General features: G+C 44.4%; 1 protein-coding gene across 1 annotated transcript; it reads right to left on the reverse strand.

The window, feature by feature from the left end:
- Window positions 1-7,499: 7,499 nt before the first annotated feature.
- PSMB2 (proteasome 20S subunit beta 2) lies at window positions 7,500-16,230 on the reverse strand. Its single transcript, XM_052698674.1, has 6 exons — window positions 16,056-16,230; window positions 15,224-15,346; window positions 14,490-14,560; window positions 10,078-10,240; window positions 8,611-8,660; window positions 7,500-7,733 (listed from the first exon to the last, which is right to left on the reverse strand). The coding sequence occupies exons 1-6, from the start codon at window positions 16,144-16,146 to the stop codon at window positions 7,626-7,628; spliced, it is 606 nt and encodes a 201-aa protein (XP_052554634.1). The 5' UTR covers window positions 16,147-16,230; the 3' UTR covers window positions 7,500-7,625.
- Window positions 16,231-17,661: the final 1,431 nt, after the last annotated feature.

Here is a 17,661-nt window from a genome sequence, read left to right on the forward strand (position 1 = left end):
TGTGCCCGAGTGCAGGTTTCCCCCCCATGGAGCTGCTTAGCATAACTATCCTGAAATCATTCAGCATGCAGACATCCCATGGCACTTGGTATCAGAGCAAACTGCCGTCCGATACATGATGAAAGTGCGTGCACACCAATATTAAAGAGTGAAATACTTCATAACGTAGTCGTGTTATGAAAACCTGACTTGGCTGGGGCATCCTTTGAATATCAAGTGACTCTTAAGCACAGCAGTGATGAGCAATGCAGACGGAGAATCAGGATGTGCCTACAGTAATTACACACCATGTCCATCAGGCGGAAAAAAATCTCTCCTCGTTTTCCTCTTTGGGCTCTGCAAGTCTTTTGAATGTTTTATGAGGCGTTTAGCAGTCTGGTGCCTGAAAGGCCAGGATGCCACCAATTACCCTTTAATGGGAAGGAAGTTTGATGATTTGGATTCGCTTGTTGATCTTGCCGTGGATGTTCAGGACTGACGGTGGACACGTCGTGTTGGGTCAACGTCTGAAGGCGCTGAGGCTTCCCAAAGGGGCTGAGATTTTGGGCTTCCTGCGTGCACACATGCATCCAGGCAGAGCACAGCTTTCAGAGGTTGTGCCAGGCCAGCCTTGCTTGCACGTTAATGCTGGAGTTCCCCTCCTGAGGACACTCAAACAAGGCCGTGCCCCGGTGCGTTCTTTGCCTTTACGTCCTAAGAGAAAAGGGATTTTCACACAATTTGGGGCTCCACCCTGCTATAAATTCCCACAGCGATTACAAATCGTGGGAAAATACGTGGGATTGTGTCGAGGAGTAAAAATAGATTCGGGCTCATGGTTTCTACCCTCGTTACAGAGCGCTGTGGAATTCCAATCCTAAAGGGGAAGTTAAAAAAAAATATGTAATTCTTTTTCCAATTAATTTGGAATGGATGACAAGTCCAGGGAAACCACATGGCAATCCTTGACAAGTGGAAAAGAGAACATTAACAAGATCTCTTCATTCCTCTGCAGTCAGCTATCCCAAGGGTGAACTCTGACTACGCTGCACCATGAAGACAAACAAGCAGGAGCTGTGCTTTGGCATTCTGCATGGCTTTGGATAAACTAAATAATTACCTTTAAGTAGGCGACCTTAAAAGCAACATAGTAATAATACCTCTCCGTACTGAAACAGCACAATAAACAGACTTTGCTGACCTGTAGTTAATGCATTCTTTCATATATGAGAGAGTTCATTAAGTTCCAAGCTTTACATAGACAGTCCGAGGAGCCACACAACGAGCAGAGGAAGTTTTTCCTGTAAGTGCAACTGAATCGAGACGTCCAAAACAAAACCATTTTCCCATCAGGCGTTAAAAGAAGTCGTATTTGCAAGGGAGACAAAGTGCTTGCTTGAGAGATTGATTTAGCAGCCCAGACAAATGTGTGCAGCGTCCCACTATTGCCTTAATTATGCTAGCAGACTCCAGGAGAAACAGCCCAAACCCAGTCATTACACAGAACGTGAACACGTTGACCCAGAAGGTATCATTTTGGTCTTCCTGCCCAACCTTCTTCGTAGTGCAAAGAATTCCCACTGCGGCCACCTGAATTTCCAATAGGACACCACAAATAGCCATCATAATTCCAGGCACTGAACGCACACCCAAGCTTTGACCCCATAACTGCAGTGCTGCAGCATCCCAATAACCTCCCAAAGGCAGAGGGGTGAAGGATGCTCCAAATGGCTCCTTTGGGTGCTTTATCCTGACACCTTCAGCTGCTTCCTATTCTATCCTTCCCAGCAAACCAGAAGTTGAAACATATCCCAAAAGTCAGAAGTATTTCCCTTAAGGACAGCTTTGCCATGGTCTCACAGCCTATAGCCAAAGATGTTAAATGAATGCAACTCAGCTTTTTTTTGGTGCGAAATGAACTCAGGGAAAGAGCAAGATGTCATTCCAAGAAGCTCAGCAGCACACAGAGATGCCTCTGGAAGCTACAGCCTTCTCACCTGATGATTGCTCTGCCTGCACGCAGCTGTCCTGGGCTCCTTGCTGAGTTTTGCACTGTACAAAGCCTGAAATTGGCTGAAGAACATCCAAAAGGCAGAATTTCCTTGGTGTGACTTCTTGAATGACCTGCACTCAACATGAACCACAATCAGCCCACTGTTTTCAATCCAAACCAAATTTTCACGCATTCCATGTGGTTTTATTATCCCTTGCAATTGATACATTTCTGCTAATTCTCCAATGGCATCTAGGATTTACCTACTCTCAAGGGCACGCTGAGAAGTAAATCTTGTTCTTACTTACACTGTTACAGATCTGAGCAAAGGGAATCCACAGTTTGTTTCAGACTATTGGTGGCTGGAATACCACACACTTTTATTCTGCTGTTCAGAGTCTCCTCACACCTTGGAGACATTCCAAAATCTATGTGGCTCTGTCAGGAGAGAACTTCTATTTCCTGTGCAGACCACACCATCCATGGGCATCTCTTTTCCACCAGGTTTACATCCCAGTAATAGGGGGGAAACCCGCTCACCTGGCAGAGCACCTTCCAGAGCAATAAGAAGAACGCTGAATAGCTGAGAGAATCTTTAAATTAGGTCTAATCTGGTGAAGACCAAAGGCATAAATGAATATTCCCATTTTAAGTATACACAAACTTGTCATAGTGCCTTTGGATCTGGTGAGCTAAGGAGTAATGCAGCTGAACGCAGGGAGGAAAATAGCTCTGTTCAGATCAGGGCAAAGATTGGCTTTTCTATTAATGCCATGTGTTAATAAGCTTTTTCACAGCATCTGAACACAAAGCACCTTTTGGTTTAGTTCTCTGCAAATTTTGGAGCCAACACAGAAACCAAAACCGTATGGCTTTACAGCTTCTAAATACATCAGCAGAGGTTAACCTCAAATCTTTAACCAGCTTATGCAAACAGCAGAGATGAAGGCGAGCTGACCTCTGGCAGTGTTCACACAACCAGCCTTCCTGGTGTTTCATCAGAGCACGGGCAATAAACACTCAAGTAAATATGAAAACACAACCTTAGGAATATCAGATGTACCAAAGCCTCAGGTGTGCTGGTTTGGAGAGGTTTCTTGTGTGCTTTGAGTGAACACCACAAGACATATGAGATTAGAGCCCCATTTTAATTGTTTTCTTCTTGAAGGTGTCCACTCAGAGCAACACCATTTTAAGGATGATCAAGAGAAAGTGGAAAAAGCAAGTCTGAATCTTAGCATCATTTCTTTCAGCCATTGTCCGAAACAGCATTACATGGTGCTGTAGCTTTTCCTCCTTGGCATACTGTTGCCAGTAAAGCACTGCAAGCATCCCCACTTCAAGCACTTGGCAGTAAGCACCAAGAGCAGTTTTGCAAAGGAGACTGACCTGGCACTGCCTGGGGAAAAAAAAACCAACACAACAAATTAAAGATGTGCTTATCAGTGCTTGGATTAACAAAGAGAATGGGATGAGAATGGGTTCCAACCACTCTTTGGTCATTTTGGCAACTCACGAGCTACCAGACTTCACTTTCCTGCTTGTGAAACCATGGATGATCACAGGATGATTTTCCAAGAACTACAGAAGAGAAAATGCATGTCTTTACAGGGAAGAGGCAACCCTGTACTCAGCCATTGCTATGCAAGGTATAAATTCACCCCTTCCCCATGATGCTGAGTTTCTGTGACCACCTGGTGATCTGCACAGAGACGGAGCAGCCAAACAGGTTTGCAAGGAGGAGGTATAGTGGATGCAAGATCACTGCCCTCTGCTGAATGGAAGAGGCTTCTGAGAGCCCACAAATCATGAATCATCTTTGCCTTCTCCAAATTCACTAAAGGAGATGCACTGTTTTCATGGTTGTGCACAAACACCACAAATACTGACGATCTCAAAGAAATCTCCATTACGGAGCAGGTATTTTAGCCAAGTGGAAATGCAGTCAAGCTTCAGACAACTGGACTATTAGGTTGCCTTAGAGTTCATTTACAATCCAAGTTTACACTCTACTCACCCGTATTCAGATTATCCACATTTTAGTTTCACCTCTCCAGAGGTTTGATCAGCAAAGTTCAGTTGTGAATAACACTTTGCTGCACTGCACAGGGAGAACGTACTGCCAGTCCCCAAACATCCTTTCCCCTCTCCCCATTCCTAAACAGAGGGTTTGCTCTATTCCTTCCACAGCTGTCTTGAGTTAGACTACATGAATAAGCTTATTGGATAACCACCGAATTGCACATTAGCACAGAAACAAAACACTTCCAATGTCACTTCACATTTTCAAGACAACTATTTTCTTTTTAGCCCGGTCCTCAGCAGGTCATGGGTACTCAGAGGTTCAAAGCAATGCAGTCACGAGCACAGAAAACACAGTAGAAGTACATGTTTTGATGCCACCGCTTTCAGTTTCTTTCAGTTTCCTCTTTTTAATATCTGCTAAGACAACTTATGCCTGTTTAGTTTGATCAGTGCTCACGTGAGAATTTCCTGCACTTAGTTATGTTGATGGCAGCCTGATAACAACATATGGAACCCCTGAAAAAGGTTAAAGCTCTAAAGAATGTTAAGTGGCTCAAAGGATAAACTTTTTACAGGCAGGATAAATTAATTTTTCCTTCACACATTTGCTTGACAAGTAGCAAAGTCAGAGGCAGTCAGAGGCATCCTTAGAGCTCAAACTATTTTATACAGAATATTCTGTCCCTGCTTTAGGCTGGAAAACTGAATCAACCTAACCTTTAACAAAAAGCATCTTCTGACTGTGTAAGGTCCCCTGCTGCTGGGGTCTGCTGGAACAAGCCAACTCCTTCAGCACAGCCCAGACCCAGCAGCTCTGCACCTACCCTCACAATCCCAGCATCAGCACAGCCCTAAGGCACACAGCTCTGCTCCTTGTAAACCGACCTCATGGCTCCCGAAGAGATGAGCTGGTGCAGTGATCTGTTACCCACACACTGCTCAGGAAAAGACCATTTTTAACAGGAAACCTAAAACGAGAAAAAGTGCCTTGTTAACTCTTTAGGCCCTGAGGCTTTGCCAGTAAAACATATGGTGAGAATTACCAGCCAAGGCAAAGCAGAGCGGAGCACGGTGGATACGATACCCTGCAAATGTTACCTTGGTTTACAACTTTTTATCTTTTAATATAAAGAACAAAAATACATCAGTAAAAAGCAGGGTTTTTTTTTTGTCCTTGTTCAATTTAGTCCCAAAAATGAAACAGACAAAAGGTTTTCTTCCCTTTAATGGGAAGCTTAAAACTTTTCCTCTCAACACCCCATGTATTATAACCAGGGAAGTGGAAATCAAATGTTTCTGAATCTAAAGCTCAGCATCACAGCAGACCTTTAAAACATCCCACAGGGTTTTGCATAGCAGAAGTGTTACACCTTTCCTTAGAAAGTATAAACTCCTGAGAAATCCACAAAACAACCTCCTCTTCTTCAGAGGCTGCAGACAAACCTCACTGTAAACATTCTTTTGTTCAACTGCTTTGTCAAAAAAGAGAAGAAAAAGAAAAAAAGGGCTGCATTTATTCATTTCCAGAGGTTGCTGCTCTGTTGGTTTCTGATGTAACCCCTTGCATCCTCCTCTCAATGGGGGATTCAGATCCTGGTCCTTGCCCTCAGGCATAACATATGTTCCACTGCAACCTGAATTCAACGGGGATGTTTGCAATGGAATAATTGTTTTATGTTTATTAATCACCTGCATGCAAATAGGTGCCAATAAAAACACCAGGCAGAGCCTCTGCCAGACTCTCACGTGATCTAATAGCACCACAGCCCGGTTTTGGTGTCTGAAATAATGACTGCCTCCAATAAGGAGGCATTGCAACTTTGATATGCGGTGACAAAAATATCACATCAGCTCACCCTGCAATGATGAGTTTGAAAAAGAGACAAAAAAAACCTGCAAAAACATTCGACATCGGGGGTAAAATTAGATATGCTGCATATTAAGCTGAACAACTACATTAATGCAACATGAAGAGGTGAGATTTCAAAAACAAAAGTAGAACACTATTCATGTTAAATGTGACCTGCCAGGAGAAAATCATGGCAGGGACAACTTATGGGTAAGGAAAAAAAAAGAACAAAAGCAGTTTGAGGTTTAAGAAAGTCAATTTCAGTGAAATCTTCCAGAGTTGTATTGGTGGCTTTAAATAAAGCTAACTGCAGACAAGAGTACAACAGAAAGAGCTCATAATGAGACTAATCATGGAAAAAATTAAGACTACCAAAGTCTGATGTGACTTCAGATTTAGCTTTAAGGGCAGTGTGAAGAGGTAGGATGAGTAAAAGCACCAGAGCTGCAAGTTTATCTGTGACACTGAGTGAGGCTCAGCCTCCAGCTCCCATGTGGTCAGGAATACAGGAATACCTGCTTTACAGCTGGCAGCTTTCTGAGGAGATAAGCATTCTGCATCCACTGAAATGGAGCTCTACTACTGCCTTCAATACACTCAGGATTTCAGGGTAAACCCATGCATGGCACCAGCAGCAGTGGTGCCTCAGCCACATCCTGAACATCATCTGTACAGAGGATATAAATGCAAGGACCCTAAAAACACAAACAGAAAGCCAAAAAAGCTTAGACAGATGGATTGCTGGCTTGGTCACCTCTCCCAGGTGCATAAACTTAGGTGTTATACCGTGTCACACAACACAACCCACACAGAATCCTGTACACATCCATCCATTTCCAAGATTGTTTTTCCAAACTGAAAATACACACCTAAAGAGAATGTTTGAGACAGCTGAGCTGCACAACGTAATTTCAGGGAGGGAATCAGTCTCAATTAGTCTCAATTTCTTCCCAACAGAATCTCTTCTGGGCAGAGCATTAAGGATCAGCCACACGAACATCATTGAAGGCTCCTAGCTACGACCCAGACAGCAGCAGTGATTTTTCTTACAGGAGCTCTCGCTAGCTGAGAGAATCCAGGGATTTATGAGAAGTGCTGAAATTATTTTTCATAGAGCTTCTAGGGACAATTAAGAAAAAACAATCAGACAATCAGTATGTTTGAATCACACAGCTCCAAGCTGACCGTGCCAGAAGAACATTTCCTTTCCCAGAATCCAGGTGAGTAAAAAGTGACACCAGCATTTTAAAATCCACTGTTTATTGAAAACCTCTCTTTTCACTTGGATTATATTGAAACCAAGAATAACAAAAGGAAGAATAACAAAAAAAGTCTTTGAAAATCAGATTTTGATAATGCAGAGGTAAAGTCCTGTGAAAGATGCAATAGGATGCTGGTGTGTTTAGCACAAAGCACTTGCCTGCTGTTTGCTGAGCTTTAATACTCAGCGAGAGGAAGGTGAGTGCAAATTCTCATCCAGAAAATATGGTGGTTTTCCCACACATCAAAAAACTTACAGTAAAAACTATCAGAATAAGTGTAGGAGCAATCTGAACGTGGCACCATTGCCAACAGATCACATCTCATCTTCATGAATGATGAAGGGAAGGAATTATTTAAACACTCCCAGGAAGGACCAGTGGAATCAGAAGATGGAACTGGCATAAATGTCAACCTTTATTCAATCTCCCAGCACAGTACAAACGCCTTGGGTGCTTCAAATGAATATTAAAAAACCAAAAACTGAACAAAAAGACTGCTGAAGGAAGATCTCAGGGGTTAAGACAACGCTTTTAGAAGGGGTACATTGTCCACTTCATGGATGCCATCCTTGTCAATGAATCGGGCATTGAAAGAAGTCAGATTTAACACGAAGCGTTTCTGAAGCTGTTCAAAAGACAAAGGAGGTAAGATTAATCCACAGCTTAAACAAAAGAGGATAGCATGACTTAAGGGATATGCTGTTGCTCATCGACAATCTCCATCCTGTTCTTGTTGCTGATATTTAATGTCACTAGAACTAGGGTGACTTTCACAGCTCAGGAAACGTTTAGTCCAATTTTGTTATAATATTACCCATGTTAGAGCAGAGATTCAAAGCACAAAAGCCTGTTAGTGTGGAAGACATTTAAGGAGGAAGACAGCAGGCTGTAACTTAGGACACAGTGCAGGCATCAAAAAGAATTTAATCAGAACCTTGTTAGAACAAGTCTTCTTAATGTTTCCCTAGTTGTTTCTTCCCAATGATATTAAATTCAATCCCAAAGACAGAGAATACTCTCCTTTAATAAAAGCCTTGGAGTCCAAAATGATACGTTTACATTAAAATAGATTATGAACTTTCAGGTCAAATCTTCACCCCAATTAGACTTAGATATCACTTCACAAGCTGCAAGAGAAGTATCTTCTCGTTATGTGTAACACAAGTAACAGAGGGATGCTTGCATGACATTCAGAAGCAACATAAAAGAAAGTCAAAGACTGTCTGTATCAATATTATGCTAAGCATGAAAGAAGTAGAAGTAAAGAAAAGCAATTAAGCTTAAAGTTTATGTTCTGGAGGACATGAACCATGCTAAGACAGCGCAAGCGCCCACAAATCCTTTTCCTCAGTAGCTATTCCACATCTGGTCAACGTGCATTTATTATCCCTTCTGGCAAAGAGAGCAAAATATGCGACAAGAGGAACAGGAAAATATCAGCAAATGAATGCAAACAAACATTCCTTTCTCAGGATCACAAGGACCCAGGTTTGGCAACTCACCTCCTCCAGACATTTCTTTAGGAGCTCCACAGCTTCCTCACGTGTGATACCTGAAAGAAAACATCCCCAGATTGATTTAATTAGAGGCCATCTCTCTCAACAGAAACTTTATTAAATTTAAACAACTTTTCAGCTGAGCACCAAAAGCTCCACTTCCCAGCTCACAGAAAACACTTTCCAGATGTACTGAGGACGCCCTGAGCTGAAGCACTCACACTGCAACAAGCCATTGAGAATCGATTTGTTCCACTGAATGGGAAGCATGACGGAATTTTGCCTCCCATGGCCAGGGAGCAGGCTTTGGAGGAGTCCAGCCTCCCCTCTCCCCTCAAGTTTATTACAGTTTTAAATCAGCTCCATCTGTCCACAGCCGGCTGCAAGTCAGTGACAGTAGGCGGAGACCGGTTTTAGTGCTGTGTTCCCTGCTGGGTATTAGTTTTAATAATGGGAAAGGCACGTGTGTGATGCCCCTGCTATTCTCACACACTGGGATGAAATCCAGCACTGGATAGGGATGGCAAGCCATGACAGCCCATTGTCGTTTGCTGTTTTTCCTCCTTTCACAAGGAGTGATGAAAATGTGGTACCATCATTTGTAAAGGTCGTGGCTAGAAAGCAGCTAAGCTCCGTGGATCTTATTTCTAAAGCTTTTGTTCCTGACTCACATTCACTGTTCAGTTAAAAGAGCTCCCATTAAAATGAAATTGCCATCCTACAGCTGCTTTTCTTGCAGTAGATAGATGGAAGGATTGCTAAGTGAACAAATTCACTGTGAGAACAAGCTCAGCTTTGCACACAATAAGGAGTAAAGCAGTTTTGTGGCTAAAGTCAAAGATGTCATTAATTACAGTTCCAGCTTTGCACATCTCATCTGAAGAATGGGGATGGAGCACAGATCTAAAATTAAGACTTTAGACAGCTACAAGCATACACAATTATAATTAACTACTGTGCCAGCTGACCTTCAGCACCTCAGAGCTCTGAGATAACCTTGCTAGGAAGGAATGTCTTTTTCACCCCTGTATTTCTGATACACCACAAATGAAACCAATCCAAAACAAGGAGCAAAAAGACAGGGGGTTGCACTCTGGAGTTCGATATTCTGGAATAGCCATGTCACAGCAACAAGCAAGTGGAAAACAAAATACTATTTATTAAAAACTATTAACAGTAAACTGTCTAGAGAAGCCCAGTCATGTCCTATGTGAAACTGGAACTTCTTTTGCTTGCAGACCATTATGTTTCAAATAGGAAAATAGAAAGGACTGTCTGGTTTCACTTGACCCCTTCAGCAGAAGCAGGAGGCCACCTTCAGAGCCACATTTAGGCTAACAGTCACGTTTAAACCTGCAGCAGCACAGCAGTTGTGACAGACCACCTGGCTCTGTCCATGCCAAACTCACTCTTTAAGCCTTTAAGTTATTAATCAACAATGGGAGAATTTGCCTCTCTGCAGGCTCCGCTTACCTGGCTTGTAATAGCGGTCCAGGATGCTGAGGGTGAGGAATGCACCGTATCCATGTGCTGCAAAAGGAGCTTTAGCCAGAGCTGCAAGGTAATCCATGTAATAAAGGGCAGGACCCTCATGGTCATCATAGCCAGCCAGGAGAAGGTTGACATGGTAAGGGGTCTGCAAACAGAAACAGTGCTTTGTCAGAGCAGCCACACACAAGGTTTTGGATCTTAACCGTCGCGCAGAACAGCAACGCAGCTGGTTTTGCAATTCTTTATGACACAGTGACCAGCAGCTGACATCCACGCTCTTTGCAGGAGATGCTGCACTTCAGCATCAGAAAAGATCAAGTCTCCTGGTGTTACAGCATGCAGAACCAAAAGAAAAAAAGTACAATTCTGCCCTTTTTTCTTTAAGATTCCATGGCGCATTCAAACAAAATGAAAACTTCGATCACGTTTTCACAACGGATTCTTTAACTTCAACATAAAAGTTGATGATTTTTACCATCAACACGGGAGCACAATGTGAGCATTCTGCAGTCTGTAAGAACTTCTGTTAATTTCATATGCTCTTTCCTCAGTCACACCACTGTTAACCAGAGACCATTTTAGCACACATGGGAGCTTACAAACGGTGCAGCGTGAACAGATATACACAGTGCTGCACAGCCTTAATTGGCAATTAATTTTTTATTGCGTGTACCAAACCTAATCTTCACTATTTTGCTAAATTGATCACACGAAGCTCTAAGGAACTGGTTTGTTACCATTTAAAATCAACTAAGATGCTGCAACACCACATCACCGTGCCATACATTAATCTTAAAGCATTTCAGAGTATCTGTAACCAGTAACTATGCAGCTGTACTCATCTAATTAGGCTGCATTTTATTTGTTCTCCACCATCACACAAGCTGATATTTGAAAGCCGTGACACAAGATCACTCAAATCACTGTGTGACTTGGAATTACCAACACTGGCATATGTGAGACACTCAGCAACAAACAAATGGTCTTACACAGACTCCAATCTGTAAGCTATTTTTCAGTTGTATGCTCTCCTGCTAAAGGGCTGAGATAACTTCTTTAAGGCAAATTAATTGTTACCCATGCTATCCTATTACTCTAATAAGTAGATCATGCATTCCAATGTTTACTTCCATAAGTGAAAACATTCTCATACAAGCCTTTCTGCTGAGTTTACACAGGACTCAGAGTTCACACCCTCCTTTATGCTCACAGTGCACTAAGATGCAAACACTCAGAATCCCCTACATGGAACTTAATTGGACCAAGGGATCACTGCTCCTTTCCAAGGCTCCATTTCAAACTAATTCCATGCCCACTGAGGACTTCAGTCCTCAAGTCCTGAGGACTCCACAGTCTTCAGAGGACTGCAGTGGCTGAATGGTGACCAAACACACGGCGTTGCTGTCGCTCCAGGATAAACGCAGCTCCCCCAGATTTGCCTTTATTTCTCGCCACAAGCAGCTTTGCACTTTATGCTGTTTGATTTAAAATAACCACAGCAATTAAGGCACGTGTGAAATTCTTCAGAACTTACAGCTGAAGAGAACAGCTGTGAGAAATACAGCCAGCCAACAGGCTCAGGAGGCTGGGCTGCGACAGGCAGCCGTGTGACATCTGGCGGAAGCCAAAGTCACAGCAAGGGGGAGGGAGAAAGGTGGGTGTGAGGAAAGCATCCTGCCGAGCGTGGACAAGGAGAGGGGAACTGACAGCCTTCCCTTGGACTCAGGCCAGAGCCTGTCACCTGCAATTAAACACAGCACCACAACCCGACGAGAAGTTGAACTTCAAAAGGGTTTCAGGGGCAGAGGGGAATTTTTCCTGTTCCCCACCACCACGCACACTCAATAGTAGGTCTAACATCTAACACTGATTCACCTGCTGCATCAAATGCCAGTGTGGAAGGAACAGTGGAAGGGGAACTGCAGCACCACTCACCTACTTAAAAGCCAGCAGGCTCCAATGCAGCATCTGGATTTGCCTCGCTCACAAACGAGAAACAAGCAGCTCCCTGCAGACACTACTTCAGAGCCTAAAGCCCTGTATGAAGGCTGAATATGACTTGCAAGAACACCACAGATCTGACACACTGCCTGCCACCTACAGCAATATCCTCAGCACTAGGAAAGTAAGTGAGAAATGTTGTACTACCCCTGTAATGTCCTTATTACAAGACTCTGGGCATCACTGGCTGTGTGAACAGAAGCCATTTCCTTCAAAAGACAGCCTATTTCTACTCCAGCAACAGCTTCATGTCTGCATGCTTTGCTAAAGCTTCAGAGCTTTGCTAAAGCAGTAACCACACTCTAATTAGAATGGTTTCAACATTTATCAACATAAATGTAACACTGCACAGATTTACTGTACCAGCTGGTTAACACTATTTGTTTTCCCCTTCCGTTTTTCATGCTTCTGTTTCTACTCAGAAAGTAAAGCTCACAAGTGAAAGCACTGCCTGACAGCAGACATTTATTCCAGAGAATCTTTATTAATAAGGTGTGGAGAAAAGCAGGGGAAACACAACCTCCCTCAATAGTGTAGAGCAGATTTTAAACTGTGAAACAGTACTATTAAAAAGAATGTGCATTGCAAGGTGACAAAAAGCCAAAAAGATTCATATTAGTACTGGCTCATCTGCCAATATGAACAAAATCAAACTACACAGCATAGAGAGGAACCTAGAACACTTTCATCATCCACATAATTCACTTAGGAGCTTCCAGGAATCCTACATGCAATCTGAACAGATGCACAGAGCTGGTGTTAATCCTTGTATCGCATTAATTAAAAAGAGGCACAAAAATAGGAAAAGAAGTTCTGATGGCAAGGTTTGTATAACCAAATTCTAAATGCACAAGAAGACACGACGTGCTGTGTTGAAAGAAAAAGAGTTCTCAGAACAGAGATCACTGTAGTGTGACAATGTCAGAGTGCACTGCTTGCTCTGGGGCACCGCCATCTGCAACAGCACAGCGTTTTGTCTCCAGTAAATAAACACATCTGCCTTTGCCAGTGTCCTCCCCACTGTGCTGCCCATCTGGAGCAGGTGAGCTGGAAGACAAGCAGGGGCTCAGGAAGCAGAGAGGCATGGGGAGGGATCAGGCCCCAAGGGATGTGGCACAGAAGACAGTGGCACATTGTGCCACATGCTGCCAGCTAAGGATGCCAAAACCTCTGCTAAATTACTCTTGTTAGTGGTGTTTAAATCCTATTACAAAATGGTTGCTTCTGCACACAGGCAGGACGCTCAGCATTGCCTCACCTGTGGAACACAAGGACCCTGCAAGTTATTCCACTACAAGCTTGATTAACTTCAAAATTTGATACCTTCAGCTGCCCTCCACAACAGAAAAGAGAAGGCTGCCATCAGGTTGCTCCTACAGATGAGTTCAATGCACAGCTCTGTGCCTCACTGCACACAAGCCTAATGCTCAGAATAAAGCTGATGTTGACAGGGCCTGTATGTGCCCATGTAAAATATGATTTCAAGCCTGTGAAGTAAACTGCTGGAATAAGCACCAACCTCATTTACCCATGTCCAATCCCTGACAGATTTGTTCAACTTCATTTTCAATATCCTCTTTGCTCTTGTTTTGTTTTACGCAACACACTGGGAAGAATGCTAACCAAGTAATTCCTAACCCTGGATCTTTAGAAGTCTGTTTGCCCCTCCTGAAAACATTAGAACATTTTACAAGAAGAATTAAGCCTTTTCTCCTGGGGAAATAACAGATTTATTGCAACATGCGTTACGCCCGTTTATCAAATTTGGGAAGCACAGATCCAAGGACACTGACTTGCATAGAGCCAAACGAGATGAAAGGCAAACAGAAGTTCAGACTTCACTGTGCTTCAAAGCTGGAGACAGCTGGAGAATCACTGACAGGATGCATTTATTAGCAACACATTGGAAAAAAGATTACCATGAGCAAAATCAGTAATTACAGCTCAGTAACTTGAGAAAAAATATAAAGCTTCGACTTGGATTTCATGTTTCCTGAAAGCCTCGTGCTGCTGTTTACAAAAGGGACTTGTTTTGCTAAGCACATCAAACAGCTTTGCTCTATTAAACCATTTTCCAAGAAGATTAAACGGATTCAGTGCATTTGCATGAAAACTAACAACCTTATCTAGATGCTAAAGAGGCTTAATTCACTGAGCTGCTCTTACGTTTGGAACAAAATGTTTATTGGGCCCAAAGATGAAATTTTAAGACCACAGTTGTATCAGTTATCAACACCCAATAACTCTTCTGAATGTGCAAATCAATATTTATTTTCAGAAGAAATGTCTCTTCCAAGTGAATTCACACACAAATACAGAAGCCAACACCTCTACCTCAGACCCTAGTACTTTAAAATGGAAGCTTTGGCCAAAATCTTTTGCTCATTACTCACTCGACTGCGAAGGTAATCAGCCAGATTTCGTCGTGTGAAGTTTGCAGCTGCAGTAGGAGACAATTCGTAACCTGGAGCAGAAATACATATTGGATTAAAAAAAATCATATACACGTTTAAATCTATGATTTCCCATAGTATTTCACAGGTAACAACATAGAGGTAATTTCATAGAATGGCCTGGGTTGCACAGGAGCTCAATGCTCATCCAGCTCCAACCCCCTGCTGTGTGCAGGTCACCAACCAGCAGCCCAGGCTGCCCAGAGCCACATCCAGCCTGGCCTTGAATGCCTGCAGGGATGGGGCATCCACAGCCTCCTTGGGCAACCTGTTCCAGTGCCTCACCACCTCTATGTGAAGAACTTCCTCCTAAAATCCAGCCTAAACCACTGATTTTGGAAGCAATAAATTAACCCTTTAATATCAAAGTAATACATTATTTAATCTGCCTAATCCCATTTTATTCTGAAAGCTACAGAGATAATCTGAAATCTGAAATTACAGAGATAATCATGCAAAGAGCCCTTAAAGTCCAGGTAGCTCACAGGTGTACAGAGCATTCAACACACAGCTCGAAAAAGTCAAATACTACGAGCACATAGCTGGAATTTCTCAGCCACAAACATCAGGAAAGCTGCTAACAGCTGGCATGCAATGGATATCTTCCTTAAACACCGTCACTAGTGTTAAAAACAGCTTAGTAGGGCTACAGATAAGTAATCTCCCTCACTCACCATTTCGCATTTTGTAGAGCTGAACGTTTTTCTGGATGTATTCTGCAAACTGCACGGTGTCTCCAGCCTCGCCAACACACAGCAGCAAGATCTTTTCACTCATCTTAAACATTTTATCGTGGTCTAGGCAAAGGAAACAAAGAGATCTGAAGTGAAATACAGTTTTAAGCAAAAGCACCACCAACTGTAAAGCTGAAGATTCCATAGAAAATTTACCAATACATCAACTTACAGCTTTTTGGTAGCGTTCTAGAACACAGGGCTTGGATTAAAGCTGCTACACCTCGCGCACATACTCCTAGCCCATGTTACTACAACAACAGGCAGGAAAAGCCATTTTTGAGAACTTCAAAGGCTTGGAAACTCCCCAGTGTTTTCCCAGATCAGGAAGTTAAAAAGATACCGCAGTCACTCACATAACTCGAGTTGCTCTAACTTCCAATATCCCCTTTTCCCCACGAAACAGCCTTGAGCAGGGATACAGCTCCAACCAAGCCTTTCCTCCTGCCCTCATTATTCCCCTAGCACACCCAACGCAGCCCCACCGCAAAGCCTGGTCCAAAAAGCGACGTCTACCTCAAGCCTTCAGCTAACACAACCACCAGCACGGCAGCTCGGAGTGCCGGCTTCACACAGAGCATGCAGCCCTGCGAGACCAGATCTCCGAGCCGGCAGCCCCTCATAGGAACCAGACCCGAATTAAAGACCCTCACAACGTTTCCCCGCGCGATGCCGCACATCGCGGGGCTGGGAGCCCCCGGCAGCACAGCGGAACGAGGCCGGGCCCAGCGAGCGGCAACTCGGAACAGCGGCAGCTCCGCTCAGCCCTCACCGTGCTTCATCTGGATGATGCTAGAAGCCGCCACAGTGTCGGCAGCCACCAGGACGTAGTCGGGGCCCTGGATCCCGATCAGGTACTCCATGGCGGCCGCGCTCCGCCGCCCTGCGCCGTGACACAGCGATGCGCCGCCGCCTCCGAAACGCCGCCACCGCGCATGCGCCGGCGCGGTGTGATGACGTCAGGTCTCGCGAGAGCACGGTGCGGGAGTCACGTGTGGACGCGCGCGTTGCGCAGTGTGTCCGTTGGTGCCTGAGGGGAGATGGGGTGGGGTGGGTGCTGATGTGCTTTTATGGCCTCTGCCCTAATTATCTCTGGTAACTAATTTTGATGAGCAGGGAGCAGCGCGGGGTGCGCTGAGGGGTTACTTGGGTTGCTCTGTCCAATGGGTTCTTTGCAGGTTATGGTCTGTTCTCTGCATTCTGCAGTTTGGTTGCCCTGTGCCACAGGGATGATGGAGGCTTCAGGCAAATCTGGGCCTCTGTGCACGTGAGTTGGGGTGGCTGGTGCTGCTCCCAGCCAAAATGTATCTTGTTCGTTATTAAAAAGCATGATTGCAAAGCACGGTCTCAAAGAAAGGTGGAAAATTGAGTTGTAATAGGGCAGCTTCTGCTGCATGTGCTTTGTGGGATAAAAACCAAGATGGCTTGGCTTGCACGCCCTGGAGCAGAGGGCACTGCTTGGAACTGAAACTCTGTGGAGGTCCAAGAGGAAAGGAAGCTGCTCCAAACCCTGCTCTGTGAGGCAGCTGTTCTTGGGCACAAAATGCATTGAAAATGAAACCCTGGCGCTGCCGCAGCCTCTGATCTGCGCGTTCAAAGGGAGCTGAACTGTGAAGAGAGGCGGTGAAGGCCCTCCAGCAGCGGCACGGGGATTTATTCACTGCCCATCTTTCTGTGTCAGCAGTGGCTGGCAGTGCCAAGCCTGGGCCCTGGCCTCAGCTCCCTGCTGCTCCTGCAGTGCATGCTGTGCAGCCGGTAGCCATGAGCGAGTTCAGGCTGTCCCTCCCAGCCCCATCCCACACAAAACCCCCGCAGCACAGAGACAAGCCCTGGCTTGAGTCACCTACTGGGCTAACGCAGGAATTTTTTCCTTGCTGATCTGTGCATGCCAAACACTGGGGGAAAACTCCCAAGCTGCAGATATGTCTGCTGATTTCCTGATCCGATGGTAGATTCAGAGCTTTGTGATCTCTGCTCTGGGACTTTGGATAAAATGTCCCTGTTTCGTCCCTTGGCTGAACGTGGGTTCTGACAGCTGCTGAGCAGCAGATGCTCTCCTCACTATTCCCTTCTTTTTCCCCACTCCCACTCTATTTTAGTTTCTCAGTGCTTTGTGTTAGGTGGCCACCGAGCACCCAGAAGCTTCCAGGTGTGGCTGTAAAGTAGGTAATTGATAACGAGGAACAAAACAAACACCCTAATTGCCTGGATGTTGTCTGACTGCAGGCACCATCCTGCCGAGCACTAGCATATGCTTTATTGATTAAACACTGCCTGAGCCCGTCAAACATGTGAGCTAAGTGCAGCTCCACAAAGACCCAGCCCCACGCCAATGAAAGGGGCCACCGAAGCATTAAAATCCCACGGTTGCTGTAAAG

This window comes from Tympanuchus pallidicinctus, unplaced genomic scaffold (assembly GCF_026119805.1).
Source record: "Tympanuchus pallidicinctus isolate F22 unplaced genomic scaffold, pur_lepc_1.0 scaffold33, whole genome shotgun sequence".
Lineage (NCBI taxonomy): Eukaryota > Metazoa > Chordata > Aves > Galliformes > Phasianidae > Tympanuchus > Tympanuchus pallidicinctus.